Source organism: Gossypium raimondii, chromosome 3, assembly GCF_025698545.1.
Source record: "Gossypium raimondii isolate GPD5lz chromosome 3, ASM2569854v1, whole genome shotgun sequence".
NCBI classification, from domain to species: domain Eukaryota; kingdom Viridiplantae; phylum Streptophyta; class Magnoliopsida; order Malvales; family Malvaceae; genus Gossypium; species Gossypium raimondii.
In genome coordinates this window covers 58,197,257-58,212,709 of record NC_068567.1, presented here as the reverse complement: position 1 = coordinate 58,212,709, position 15,453 = coordinate 58,197,257, and the positions used below count along the sequence as shown (strand labels likewise).

At 34.3% G+C, this 15,453-nt stretch overlaps 1 protein-coding gene across 4 annotated transcripts; it reads right to left on the bottom strand.

Annotated features, from left to right (window-relative positions):
• Nucleotides 1-10,767: 10,767 nt before the first annotated feature.
• On the bottom strand, nt 10,768-15,056 carry LOC105794977 (transcription factor TCP21). 4 transcript variants are annotated; one of them, XM_052628599.1, is made up of 3 exons: nt 13,312-15,056; nt 12,045-12,770; nt 10,768-11,931 (listed from the first exon to the last, which is right to left on the bottom strand). In XM_052628599.1, the coding sequence occupies exon 1, from the start codon at nt 14,642-14,644 to the stop codon at nt 13,871-13,873; it is 774 nt and encodes a 257-aa protein (XP_052484559.1). In that variant the 5' UTR covers nt 14,645-15,056; the 3' UTR covers nt 10,768-11,931; nt 12,045-12,770; nt 13,312-13,870. The 4 variants fall into 4 exon arrangements, with proteins under 4 accessions (XP_052484559.1, XP_052484560.1, XP_012479843.1 ...); XM_052628600.1 differs by having other exon boundaries at nt 12,045-12,766; XM_012624389.2 differs by lacking the exon at nt 12,045-12,770.
• Nucleotides 15,057-15,453: the final 397 nt, after the last annotated feature.

Genomic DNA, 15,453 nt, shown 5'->3' with positions numbered 1-15,453 from the left:
TGGTTATGTTTATGTATATATATTTATGAATCAAATTTTAACTGAATTGAATATATCAAATTTAAAAAAAAAATTAACAAATTTTCATTACAAATATTACCGTATCTAGGTTCTAATTGAAGCTTGAATTGACTTCAAGCAGTAAGGAGCTCAATTTGTCATATATTTTTTCAAGTTTTATTCTTAAATTTTAAGCTTAACTAAAAAACTGAACTCCATTTACCTTGTTTTATTTTTTGGTCAAAAGAACTCAAGTATTTTAAGGAAACCCCAATACAGACGCTCAACAAGCCAGAAAAACCAAATGTTCCCCTAGCACAAGAGCAAGGAAACTTGACATCCTAGGAATAAACATTAAAATCAAACAGGGGGAGCAGGCAGCCCATCTTTGTCCAAGATGTGAACCAAAGGAGATGCAGGTCTTCTAACCCATTCCTTTTTTTGTATTGCAAAGCAACCCAACTGCTGCTCTATTAGCACTCTTGATTAAGCTGAAACGAACATTAGGAATCGTTGCAATTAATCTCTCCAATTTGCTCAACCCAGGCACAAGTTTCCTTCGTGTTCGCCTTTCTTTCTTAGACTAGGGAGTCAATCTCAAGAATTACTCGATCATACTTATGATTGACTACATATTCAGCACCTGCAACTCTGACAATGACTCCAATTCCAGCATTGTGAGAGTGCATATCGGAAGCCCCATCTACATTTATTTTAATCCATCCATAATCAGGCTTCCTCCACAAATTAATATTCCCTTGGTTACATTCTTTTGCTTTAGATTCACCTTTAGATTGAGCAAGGCCTTCACAGATCTCAAAAATGCGAGAGATAACACTCTGAATGTAGATATCCTTCCCAGCAAAAACCCTTTCACATCTTATTTTCCAAATATACCAGCATGTAAACAAGATTCTAACCAGCATAATTTCAGCTTCAAGTTGTTCTGCAATCCCGGCAAACCAATCCACAAAAGAAGAGATGTCATCCATTTCAAGGTGCAAACCATGGCAGATTTTATACCATATACCCCCTATCCATATGCATCCAAATAATAAATGTTAAATTGTCTCCTCCTCTTCCTTACAGATATCACATAAAGGGCTTCTGATACCAATCCTTCTCCACACATTGAAATTTGTAGGGCTGCCTTTGAGCAAACTTTCCATATAAGGATTTTAATCTTGCTAGGGAGCTTCAGGTTCCGTATCAAATTCCAGGTGCCTCTGCTAACCTGCTGCGATGTAGAAGGCCTCGATCTTGCTTGGACAGATATAGAGTGCTGCATTTTCCTGAGTTGCTTGCATCCTGACCTTGCTGTGTATTCCCCTGCTGAATTATATGGCCACACCAATCTATCGTCTTCTTCTTGGTCCCCAATAGGAATTTTAAGAATAGCATTCTTTTCCTCCTCATTTAACCAATTCTCAACAGAAGTCAAGTCCCATTCCCCTGTTTCTTTATTAATTATCTCAGCAACCTTCTGTGGTAAATCAAAGTCAACTGCACCAGGATGTTGAAGTTTTATGTCCTTGAATACTCCAAACCCACTTGTCATGCCATAAATCGACATTCTCTCCTTTAGTAATCTGGCATAGCAAAGAATCTTTCAGAAAATCTTTCCCCGCAACAATACTACTCCATACCCAAGAAGCCTTACCTCCTCTCTTAGCATCCATTAGGGAGCAATTAGAAAAATAGATACATGCAAGTGTTAATGCCCAATTTCAGACCCATTGATGTGATGAGCTTACACTACCTCAACGCTTAACAATAAGGTAAAAGGCTAAGCAAATCAAACCAAGATTTGATTATGTGAGTATGAATCTTTTTGAGAAAACGAGGAATCATACATGCACAGAATGGGTGAAATTTATTAAATTACATTCATCGAATTTGTCAATTTTTCAAGTTTAGAAAATCAACCGACTTGCGACGACTTTTTGGATGAGATCTATCTCTTAGCTTCAAAGAAAAAGAAATCGATCCATCATCTTTGTAGTTCGGTCAAGAAAAAGCTTTTGGATCTAATACAATAATACAAGAAAGGCCGCCTCACAAATATTGATTAGTAGAAATTTTTTTAAGTTATGACCATTTTAGTGAAGATTGCGCGAGTAAAATTTCTGGACGGGATTATTACGAAAATTATGAGTTTCTTGAACTCGAATTAGAAGCTTAAAACTCATAATTTTTGTAATAATCTCGTCTCGAAATTTTACTCGCGCAATCTTCATTAAAACAGTCATAACTTATCTCTCGAACTCTAAATTGAGTGATTAAAAGTGCGTTTCGAAGCTAAGAGATAGATATTCGAACGCCATGAAGATATCTCAACCCAGAAATACTTGGATCCAATTCAAAAAGTCGTCGCAAGTCGGTTGATTTCTCAAACTTGAAAATTGACAGCTTCGGTGAATTTAATAAATAAATTTTACCCATTCCATTCATGTATCATTCATCGTTTCCTCGAAAAGATACATCCTCACATATTGTCTTTGATCAAATCTTGGTTTGATTTGCTTTGCCTTCAACTTTATTATTGGGCCTTGAGATGGTGTAAGCTCATCACATCCATAAGTCTAAAATTGAACCTTGAGGCTCGCATGATTTCCCCCTTTCCTCTGCGCCAAAGCTATCTCTAAGATGAAAGATATTATTTTGATCCTTCAAATTAGCTTCGATCATGTACATCTCCTTTAAAAATAAGGTATCAACACTAAACAAAGAAATGTTAGGTATATGAATATTCAAGTAAAAAATATCCTCTAACTTTCTTTGAATATGTGTGGCCATTCATAAGAATTTGCAAAGATAAGTCAAGAATTTCACATAATAATCAAAATCAAGAAGTTTAATATTATTATGTAAAATTCATCTTTAAAGGACAAGATAGAAAATTTTGTTGTAATAGACAATGTATAAAATATTTTAATAAGTTTATCTAATGCAGCAAAATTACTATTTTTAACCGTTACAAATCTAGATAAATTCATAAAATTAATTGAAGTTTCAAACCAAGGTTTATTGAAACTTGACCAATGAGAAAGCATGTCGTAAGGAAAATTAAAATCAGTAGCATAGTTATCAAAAACATTCAAGGTATGCCCACATGTTTTAATTTCTAATGTATCTTTACTTTTCTTACCTTCTAGCACTTGTGGAGAACTATCAATGTTCAACCTACTTTTTTCAAACAAGTAAAATCTTCTATCAATGGTTGAGTAATGTAATCGGAAGTCTATCAACGGATCCTTGAAATCCTGTAACAAAGAAACACCACTGAACAAATTCGAGTTATGATTAGTTAAAATATAAGCATTCTTCACTTTTGCATGGGTATAATCTTGCTTTTCATTTTCTTTTTTCACTTGAGAACTTTCCAATTTTACCTCATATGTATTTTCACTCACCAAAAGTGAATCATCAAGTAGACTTTTATCACTCAAAGTCCATTTTCTCTCCATCTTTTCAATTTTTTTCTTTCCCCTTAACTTCCTCACAAATTTTCATCATTTTCATTTGGTTCTTATACATATCTTTGGGCTCCAAAGGGGCTAAAGTGTATTTTTTTTCCTTTAAACACAAGGGAGTAACTTTCAATTTGTCATGTTGTACCATATCACAATCATATTGTCATGGTCTTCCAAGAAGCAAATGAGCGGCATGCATGAGAACTACATCACACCAAAATTCGTCAAAATAATTCCCAATTTTGAATGCAATTAAGGATTGTTTAACTACCTTAACTTCCAAAACTTCGTTAAGTTGTTGTAAGTGATATGGCTTAGGATGATTTTGACAAGGTAAAGATAAAGTATCCATTAAAAAACTACTCACCACGTTGGCACAACTACCACTATCAACAATAAGAGGACACAACTTTCCTTGAATCAAGCACCTTGAGTGGAAAATGTTAGCCCTTTGCACTTCTTCAGAATTGTCCCTTACTTGAATGCTAAGAGATTGTTACACTACAAGACAATGGGACTCAAGCAAATCGTCCTCATCAGTAGGAAGTTCCAAACCTCTTCCATTATACACTCGCAATAAAAAATAAACAACTCCAAGATGCAAAGAAAAGATATTAAGATTTTATCGCTTGTAAATTTTAAAGAGTAATCAAACTCAATAATATTAAAAAAGATGTGGGATCACTCTCTAACAAAGTTGATCTAAGGCTTTAAGAAGCTAAAGAAAAACTTGACTCCAAAGGAAGTAAGTTACACGGAGAAATGAGAGGCAATTGTTTCCGTACCTATTAACACAAGAAGCAAAAATGTGCTAGAATAAAATAAGAAAAGCTAAAAACAAAAGAAAACCTAATGCTAGAATCAAAGAAAATAAACTACCTAATCGAAAACTCGAAACAATGGAAAACAACTTGAATTCTTTTGTTCGAGGTGTTCCTAATTTCTAAAAATCACAAAATTTAAACTGGAATCTCCTTGAATAATGTAGATCTGATCTAGAAAATTTTTCCACAAAATTTAACTCACAAAATATTTTTTTTTCATATTTTTCTATTTCTGCACTTTTTTTGATCACTTTTTTGTAGGAAATATTTTTTTTTAAATTCTAAGAGAGTGCCAAGAATCAGTATGTAAAATTTCATATCATTTGGAAAACATTTACCCACTGAAAAATAATTTTTTTCGAAAAAACTTTCTGGGTAAAAAGAAAAAAAAATTGTTTTAAGGTTGTTTACTGGAAATCAGTTTATAAGAAAACAAAGAGAATATAAAATGCCCAAATCTGATGCCAAATGATAAGAAGGGGAGGGGGAAGGATCGAATTCAAGTTATTCAACTCAAGAAAGAAATATTTGGATCTGATTTGAAAAAAAAAAGAAATAAACAAATTTAGTAATAAATAAAACAAAAACATTACAAGAAAAAAATTTAAGAACTAATAATAAATATTCAAAATAATAAATAAATAAATAAACAAAATTTAACAATAGAAGATGGATCGAATAAACCGATGAATATGATGGATAGAAGGATAAGTGTCCAATTGAACCATTTGAGATATAAATCCCAACAAACTCAATTAATAACTCTAATCAACCCTTTAAGAAATAATTATTGGCAAATTGAAGGATGAAGAATGAATTCCCATGACTCCTTGAAGAAAACTGAGAAGAAAAACTACTTCTAAAAATCATAAGAAATAAATCTTGCACAAGAAACTAACTCCTAAAGTTGAAAATTTTATTAATGAAAACAATTGTTTTAATTAACAATAAAGAAGCCTTTATATAGGCTAACTAAGTACATCCAAATAAAATTTTAAAGTATAATTAAACTCTAATTAATCTAAATAAGAAGTAGTTTTAAATTAAACTTTATTATTTGATTAAAAACATAAAACTCTAAACAACTTAAAATATTTAAACAATATCTAAAATTCAGAATAAATAAATAATAAAACCTAATAAAAACAATATTGGGTTCATATATAATAAAAATTAAGCCTAAAAATCAAACCCGATAGGATTTAAACTCGAATTAAAAGCCTTAAACTCATAATTTCCATTATAATCTCGTGCAGAAATTTTTCTCGCGCAGTATTCAATAAAATGGTCATAACTTGATCTCTAGGACTCAAAATTGAGTGATTCAAAGTGCATTTTTAAGCTAAGAGGTAGATCTTTAAACGCCATAGGACAAATCAACCCAGAAATGCTTGGATCCCATTCTAAAAGTCATCGTACGTCGGCTGATTTTTCAAACTTGAAAGTTTGCAGCTTTGGTGAATGTAATTTAATCAATTTCACCCATTTCGTGCATATATCATTACTCATTTCCTTGAAAAGATTCATCCTCACATATTGTCTTTAATCAAATCTTGGTTTGATTTGCTTGGCCTTTGACATTATTGTTGGGCCTTGAGGTAGTGTAAGTCCATCACATCCACGGGTCTGAAATTGGGCCTTAAGGCTCGCATCAATAGACACCCTTCAATATTCCTGTATAGTATCAATTGTTTTCTCATTATTTACAGAGTTAGCCTTAATAAAGAATAAAGAACCGTTAGCAAAAAATAATTGAAATAATATGGACAATTCCTATTGAGACGAACCTCAACAATATCTCTAGACTCCACTCTATGCATCAATTTTCTAGACAAAACATCAAAAATGAACAAAAATAAGTATGGGGATAAAGGGTCCCCTTGCGTAAGACCCCTAGAAGGAAGGATTTTGCTACTTGGCTTACCATTAATGATAAAAGTGTAGGAAACTGTATTTACACATTCCATTATTCACCCCACCCAAATTTGATAAACCACATACTTCTAAGAGTGACCTCAAAAACCCCTCATTCTACTATATCGTCTGCTTTATTCATGTTTAGCTTCAAAACAACTTCAGATTTTTTTCCCTTTTTTCTTCAATTTGAGGAATTTTCTTTTAGGCACAAAGGCACTCTGTTGTTTAGTAATGATATCCTCAAAGAAGCCCTTCATTTTGTTCACCTTTATCTTGGAGATGATTTTATATGAAAAATTACACAAGATATTGGGCTATGGACTCTAGCACATTCACTTTCGGGATAACAACAATTTCCGTCTCATTCAGTTCTCTATTCAACCTCCCTATGTTGAAAAATTCCTTAACAACTTTGATAATAATCCAATATGTATGGTAGAAAACCCTAGAAAAACCGTCAGGCCTAGGAGATTTAAATGCCCCAAGTTGAAACATAGCAGCTATGACTTCCTTATCAAATATTTCCTTCAACAAGGCTTGATTTATTTCAAGAGTAATAAGGCACGAGATATTTCCAGCACGTCCTCACTAATTTGAAAGCCTATGGAATGAAATAAACTCTCATAAAAAAAATTGAAACAGTCAATGCTCAACCTTTCTTCCTCAATCCAATCAGAACCTTGCTTAATTCATAACACCCAAAGTAAGTCAGTTCCTTTAGCCCTCTAAAACCACAACATTTCTTTCTCCACAATTTCTTTCAATTGAATCTTAAGTTCACCTAGTTTTCAAACTTCATCTAAAATATTTGAAATTTCTTTTTTCAAATATTCAATAATGACAATGTTGTTTCTAACGGATTTTCTACTCTAGTTCAGAAGCTGAACTCTATAGTTCTTTAGCTTATGACAAAGCCCCTTTTGCCCAGCACTTGTGATTCTCCTTGGACCAGTTGGCTTCAAACATAAACTTCTTAGGGGTCATTTTATGCTGAAATCATGATAGGTCCATGATCCGACCCAAAAATTGGAAGATTGAGGCCTTGAGTTTTAGGGAACTTCTCTAACCAATCAACATTGAATAGGGCCCCTATCAAGCTTTTCTTTAACAACTCGGCTATCCTAAGTCCCATGCAAAGTAAATTACAACCTTTAAAAGGAATATAATTAAAATGGCACCATCCGGAGTAATCAATCATTCGTTTCTCCTTCCTCTTACCCCTTTCCTTCTCCCTTAAACACATAACATCATTAAAATCCCCTATCAGCATCCATAGACCCACCACACCCTTGCTTCTATTTTTTTATCTCTTCTTATCCCTTCTTTCTATATTCAAAAATTGGAATCTCATAAACCTAAAAGATCCTAATCCCGATTACCATTCACAATATCACAATCCATAAGGATTTTGTGGGTCTTTTGGAACAAAAGATTCCAGTTTGCTTTCCATCATAAAGTTGAACCCCCTTCAACACTCTCCGGTTCTACATATTTAGCGCCTTCAGACATATGCTTTCTCCTCAACTTATCAACCTTCCTCATTCGATTATTTGTCTCCATTAAAAAACTAAACCAAAGTTGTACTTCTTAATAAGTTTTCTCAAAGCTCGTACTATTAGCCGAGATCCCACTCCTTGACAATTCCAGAAAATAACAATCATGACTGCTTGGTGGTTGTTGTAGGCCAACTACCAAAGCCCTTATCCACTTCCAAACTATTGTGTTATTCAGTAACAGGGACATCCACCAAAAAACCCTTCATACAATCAAGTAACTCAACAGCAGAAACTTAAAACTACCCTTTCCTATAATCCTTCTACTCACATGCCCTACCTTTCTCCCATCCTTAACTCTCTTATTCCCAAGACTTCTTGCTCTCATTGCTCCCTTGGACACCACCCCCCACATCAGCATTCATTTAGGCACATTTTTCTAGTTTACTTTTCTTCAAGATTTCCACATCATCATCATCCATTAGCTTTTCTATAAATCCCCTTTTTAGATTTAGTTTCCTAGATTTTGAAGGTAGAATCAATTCCCCCAGCAACTTACCCCATTCATGAACTTCTTTCTCCCCATTTTCTTCAGGTAGCTCAACAACATACAAGCAATTAACCTCACTAACTTAACCCAACTTATTAACCTTCACACTCAAGGCATTCACCTTATCCGAATTGTCACCCTCATTTCTATTCCTCCCAACACTCTCCTCCCAATTTCCTTTTTTCTTACTATAACGATCACAAAATTGCTTTCCCTTAAAGGCGTTTCAGTACTATAATGATTCCCAACAACATTTGCGACATTGTCATCAATCTTCTTCTACTTCTCATAGTTGTCCAGATTAGGATTCTCCTTCAAGGGCCTTATACTACATTCCACATGTAACATCCAAAATCCCTTATCGTAAAACAATGTAAATTTAAAGAAAAAAATGTGATAGATTTTTAGTGAAATAATGTATAAAATCAATAAAAGTAAAAGTTGATGAATGACAAGGAAGTTGAATCAAGAAGTATGACATGACATATTAATTTAAGGAAGAGACTAAATCATAAAAATGTGAAAATTATTGTGGTCTTAATGTAAATATTCAAAATTTATGAGGTCAAAATATAAATATGGAAAAGTTAAAAGACCAAAAGTGAAAATACCCCAAAGGAGGAAAAGACTAAAATATAAAATAAACTGGTGAATGAAGACCAAATTGAATAAGTGGAGAAATGAAATGAACTAAATTGTAATTTTTCCAAAAGTAAGTAATGGCTCAAAAGTGAATGTTGAGAAATTTCAAGGAAAATGATCATTTCATTATTATTATTATTATTATTATTATTATTATTATTATTATTATTATTATTATTATTATTATTATTAAAGTCTAATAATTATAGATTATGTGGTGTTGAAAGATAATTTGTTGGAATATTTTATTATTAGATATTTTTATTAATTAATTAATGGACAAATAATGGAAAAGATGAAAAGAAGTTATCTATCATTTTTCCATGTTGTCGTCCACCATGAGAGAAAAAGAAGAATTTTTGAATTTTATTCAATTTGGTCATTTTCATCAAAATTCATCATTTTCACTTAGAAATCAAAGGAATTTTCACAACCTCCAAGAGGGAAAAGTGACAAGAAGACTATAGTGAGTATGAATATCATCTTGGATTCAAGAGAATTGAAGTTGGAAGAGAGAGAAAATCAAGCTAAGGCTTGAAATCAATAGGACAAAGTAAGAACATCAAGATTTTGTTATGTTTTTAAGCTTGATATTGTTGAAAAAGCATGAAAATGATGTTAAAGTAAAGTTTTGTTATATAAAGTTTTGTGTTCGTAACAATGTTAGTGAAGAGAAGAGAAAGTGATGGAAAATAGTGTAGAGAAAAGAAAGGAGATGACAAAGATAAGAAAACAAAGTGGTGAAGTTTAAGAAATGAAAATTTTAGCTAAAAAGATATAAGTACTCAAATGAATTCTAGTTATTTTTCAAAGGACTAAAGTGAATTACGTGGCAAGTTAAGTGTATTGGTATGTAACAGAAATCATGAACTAAAGTGTCAATGATTAATACTTAGTGTAGGATTTGACAAAGCAAATTCTTTTAAGAATATGTAAGTTGTTCAGAAAAAAAAACAGTAACAATGGCTCAACTTTGAAAACTCACAAAAAAATTATAGAAATTGAGTTAGAGGTTTAACCAAACTTGAAGCTAAATCCTATTGAGTCTAGTTTTGTATAGAAAGAATGGCGTAAGAAACAAAATTGTAGATTATGAGATAAATAAATTTAAGTGAGACAATGTTAAATTGATTTTGGATTCCTTGTTCGACATTGAAAAATCATTAAAAATTGTAAAAAAAACAAAAAGTTATTTAGGAGATGAAATTTATATGTATAAAATCTTAAAGTCTAATTTCAAAAGAAACAAATGGAAACATTATACTAATTACATCTTGAAAGATAAATAATTTTAGTGGAGAAGGGTCAAAGTAGGAGAAGATTTGAAGAAAATGTTGTATTAATTGGCTTACGTGGAAATTATGAGTTTTTTATGGTAAAAATTTCATTGAATCTAGTTTCAAAACAACAAGCACATTTAATTTCAATTCAGAGGTCAAGATATAAATAATTTAGGGACTGCTACTCAAATAAGCAACCTTGTTAAGAATATATGTGTAATTAGTGAAAGAATAATTAATGTTACATATAAATTTCTATACTAAAAACTAAAGATTCTTATATAGACATGTACATATAAGATGTGAAATGGAAAGAAGGAAGAGTAAAATAATGAAGAGTTGTAATATTCGAAGTTGATATAAGAAAAGGAAATTGTCAATATTTAAGAGATGTTTAAATAAAATTGATGAGACATTAAGTGAATAATTGTTATATGATGAATTAATCAAGTATTAATTGATAAGTTGAAGTATTATATGGATTTAAATTGATTAGGTTGAAAAGTTTTATATGGAACTAATTTAAAAAAATTGTAAAGTTAAGTGAAATTAAAATGACACTATAATGAATAGTGATTTTCATGAAAATTCTTGAAACTGATTATCAAATTATTTGATATAATGGATTGAAACAATCTAAGTAGCTCAGAAAACGTAAAGTGATGTCACACATTCGTATCCGACAACCGAATTAAAGGTGGATTTGGATGGGCGGTAGGATGCGATGCGTTTAATTTACTTTTTATCTTATGCTACAATATCTAATCTCACCGTCATCATTATTTTTACACTAACCGCAAATAAATACACTACCCATCCAATCCCACCTTAACCTTAAGTGTGACACCCCAAACCCATAGAATTCTCCTTCCCAAGCTGCTTAAACACCTCTTCTTTGCCCTCTAACCCATGACCCACTACCCATGCCCGCAAATAAATGTCCAGCACTCACTGCCCCGTCTACTAATCTACCACTATTTTCCCATAAATGATTGTCTCTTCTTTGATTCCCTTCCCTTTTATCACCTAAATCGACACCCCTTCCCCTTCCCCTTCCCATTTAATTTCAGATCGGACAAAACTAGCCCTCAAAGCAGGACAAAATCGAAAAGAAAAACTGTTTTCATCCAAGTCCAATGGTGCCTCCTTACAGGATTTCGCAGTAGGTCCAAGCATTCCAGAGAAATAACAAAAGTCAGACAGTTTTTCGTACTTAATAGATGCCCGTACACGATTCCTGTTCTGCCGAGGTACCCAGAAGCCATCCACCAAAGGTTTGTTTACTTCCATCTCCACTCGCACATGAAGGAAGCTCTTCCCAATTCCATCACAACCTTGTGGATCATCCACCTTTAAAACTTTCCCTAATTGCTCTCCAATGGGATATTATGAATTTAAATCCAGAACTGAATCCAAGAGAAGTCAATTTCAGAAATCACAAGATCCCCTTCCCACCTCTGTAACTGTAGCGGATTACCATAATGGACCAAGGGCTCTCCTCAATAGCTCGTCGCGAATTGAAAGAGATCGCCACCACATTATCCCCAACCTCTCTTATGCAGAGAATCTCATCCTTGGACCAAATCCCCCTTGCGATTTAGAACTTTCCTGGCAAAAATTCTTCCAATCACCGCAAACCTTGTCATAAACAAAGTTATGTTCATCCCCCTCCTCCAATGGAATCTCCATAGACTTCAATCAGAAGAAAGAGGAGTACACAACGGAGTTAAGTACTGTTTCCAACCGTTTGATCTTCAATGAAGCCACACAAAAACAAATAAAGGCTCAAAACCTAGGTAATCAAATAGATCTAGACAATTGAAGAAACCCTAAAGAAGGGAAAAGATTCAGAGAGAAAAACATACCTTGTCAAATTTTCATATTTCAAATCTGATTAATTGTGTTCAATTTATTTTCAAAAATAATAAAATAAAACTTGAATCGGTATCTCGACAATTCAAATTACTCAAATTTAAAACAATTAGATAAGAATTGGAGTAATGTTATAAAAGCAGAGAAAAGTAAAGAACAAGCAGCACCTCCAATTAAAGAGCATAAACATGTAACATGTACCCTTAAATGCAACACAAAAAACCTAGAAATTTGGTATTAACCACCCAAATCTGAAATATGAGGCTCCCCATCATTTGGATGTGTTTTACTTCCAAATTAGCCCACCACACTGTAAAAGCTGTTCCAACTATAATGGGGCATGCCCTTTAATGATAGGCAAATGGTGGGCCTATTTTTCTGTTGCAACCAAATTAATCTATTATTACAATTTAAGAAATTATACGAAGCTATGAAGCTTCAGCTTAATTACGAAGTTGAGTTTGATTCTCTTTCCCAGAAACTGCAATGCAGTCAGCATCTCCTTTAGGTCATAAAAAGATGGGTAAGCTTTAGGGATGGCCTCCATGAATGAAAAATGCATTACAGATTTACTCATTACGAAAATCTCTTTCACCACTTTGTATTAACTTCATTTATCTTTCCAGATTTAGGTCGACAACATCACTGCTGCTGCATGTGTTTCTCACCCTCCATCAGTTAATGTTTCAGTAACCATCCAGTTATTTTGAAGGACCTGTCTGTTGGAGAGTGGTAAAAATTTGTATGTTTTTTAAATAAAAATCAAAATTGAAGAAGAAAACAATGTTAGGTAAACTCCACTTAACTCTCTACTGATAATGCACACAATTATGTAGCAATAGAATAGCACTGCCACTGCAATAGTTAATGCTAACCAATTTTGAGGGACAAATTCCGGGAAAATAGCTAGCTTTAAAATTCCATGAACTATCTATTTTTCAATTCATCATAAACAAAGAACACTATTAATGTTTCCAAAATTGTTTTCAAGATTCAAACATGAGTTCTCTTATTAAGAATGCAGCAATGCTTGTGGAAGAACACATAAATATCAAGTACATTAAATTAGTAGGTGAAGCAGAAGTTAAGAAGAGCATTTTAAAGAAGTTGCAGAAGAAAAACAGATGGGGTATTATTATTCACACAACAGGCACCCGAAAACAATCCACTTACATAAAATATCACATTATTTGCACGCTGATTATTCTAAGAAATCGCTAAGAATGCAACTAAAATTTTTTTCCAAAACAGAGGTCTTACAGAGAGGAGCCGGAGCCGGTTATCTTTCACACAGCAGTAATCCCGATCGACAACGAAAGCAGCTAAAAAGAGAGCCAGATCAACCCACGCCCTTAAGAACCAGCATAATGCAGTGTTTGATGCTAAGCTATGCCGCATAGCAGCAAAGAAACTAGTCATTCTTAGACACCAATGGCAATAAGGGTTAATGCCCGGAAGCACAATCGATCCAACCCTATTTGGGTGCCATCATAAGCTCCACAATGGGGACAAACAACACAACCAATCCCCAAATTCAGCACTCGGCTCCCCTCTCCATTCTCAAAACCCTAAACAATTGCTCCAAAACCCTAACTAATCATCAAATAGAAGTGCTACGGAAAAACCCTAATCTGAATCCATTCATCATCCATACTCCAAATTATCTGCCTCAAAACCCTAATTCCCTAACCCTAAGAATTCCAACTAGCAATCATCTTCCACATCCTCGCACACACAAAAAAGCAACAACCATACACAAATATTTATAGAATCTATATATACTCCCAACAACAGGAACGGTAAAATGGTCCACCAAATTTTAATGCGGATCCTCGTCTCTTCGACCCGATCCTCCCGGAGCACCCGACAACGAGGCTAACAAGTTTAGGTGACCAGGAAGATAATTGCCGACCCTAGCCGCCGACGCTTCTCCCATCGCTTGCTGTTGTTGAACGAACAACGCAGCAGCAGCAGCGGGTTGCTGAGCAGCCGCCTGTACTACCATATCCGGTGGAGGCGGGGCCGCGAAGCTCCACAATTGACCAAAGTCTGGCCTTGCTGGAAGAGCCCAGAACCCACCCGGATGTGTCCCGTTCGGTCCCACAATGGAACCCACGCCTGGTCCAACAGTGAGCCCTCCGGAATCGTCCTTTCCGGCGTTATCGTCGTCGGACCGGACGCGTTTCCCCAGTATAAACGGGGTAGGACCCAAAAGAGGCTTATGATCCAAAGACGAAGAAGTGGTCGACGACAAAGAAGTAGAATTAGCTCCGCGGAGGGAAACCGACACGGTGGAAAAACTAGCAGGAGTCGTCCCTGTACCAGTGGCGGCTATAATAGAAGGCTCAGCCTGACGCAACAGCCACTCGATAGTCTGACCATCGGACTTATGACCCAATTCGCGGGTCAACTGGAAAACACGAGCGGCGCAAATGATGGGCATCCTGATCCTTCTCCCACGACCATCAACTTTGCTGTGACGGTCTTTGGTGGGAGGCTTTTTAACGGCAAGTGAACCATTGGCTGCCGGCGCCTGATGTCTCTGTGGGTCCATTAACGATCCGTTAGTAGCAGCAGTCTCTGAATTGGACATCGTGGGGGCAGGAGCAGGACTACCACACTCTTACCCTTTATGTAGTTTAGCTTTAGCTTTCGCTTCAAAGACTATAAAAGCTTTGTCTAGCTGTTATGGGGTAATTGCTGGAGAAGATTAATGGACACAACCCACAAAAAATCTAGAAAGAAAAGGAATTGGAATTAGAATTTCTTTTACAAACAAAGAGGGTGTGTGTCTGTGAGAGAGAGAGAGGGGGAAGAGAATGGTGATGATTGAGAGGCAGATGCTGGTGGAGAGAAGAGGGGGGGCACATGGGTGGTGGGTCCCACTGTACATATCCCCCCACAGCTCATAGCCTCCTCCCTCCGCCTTTCTTTTCCCCGCGATTTCTCGGTTTTTATTCCACGCGCCTCCTCCTCCCAATTTTTCACTTCATTTTTGTTTTTGAGATAAAAGCGATATTTAGAAAATTTTGGATCTTAAATTTGAGAATTTTTTTAAAAAAAATTTGGTTATGGGGTAAATTCAAAATTTTCTTTAAGAGAGATTAGAATTGAATCATATATGTTTAATATATAAATTTATAAATTTATTATTTTTAAAATAAATTAAATATTTTTTCATTTCGGAGATAAAATGTAATTTTATGACATGTAAATTTATAAAGAAGTTGAAATGCAATTTTTCATTAGAAAGCTAGGACTCACATAACACTATTATTGTACTATATCTTTACCAAAATATAATTTTTTATATACTAAAATTGAGAAAACCTTTTCAAGTTTGAGAGACTAATGTGAAAATAAAGGTTGATGCACAAAATGGAAGAAAATAAAAATAATTAA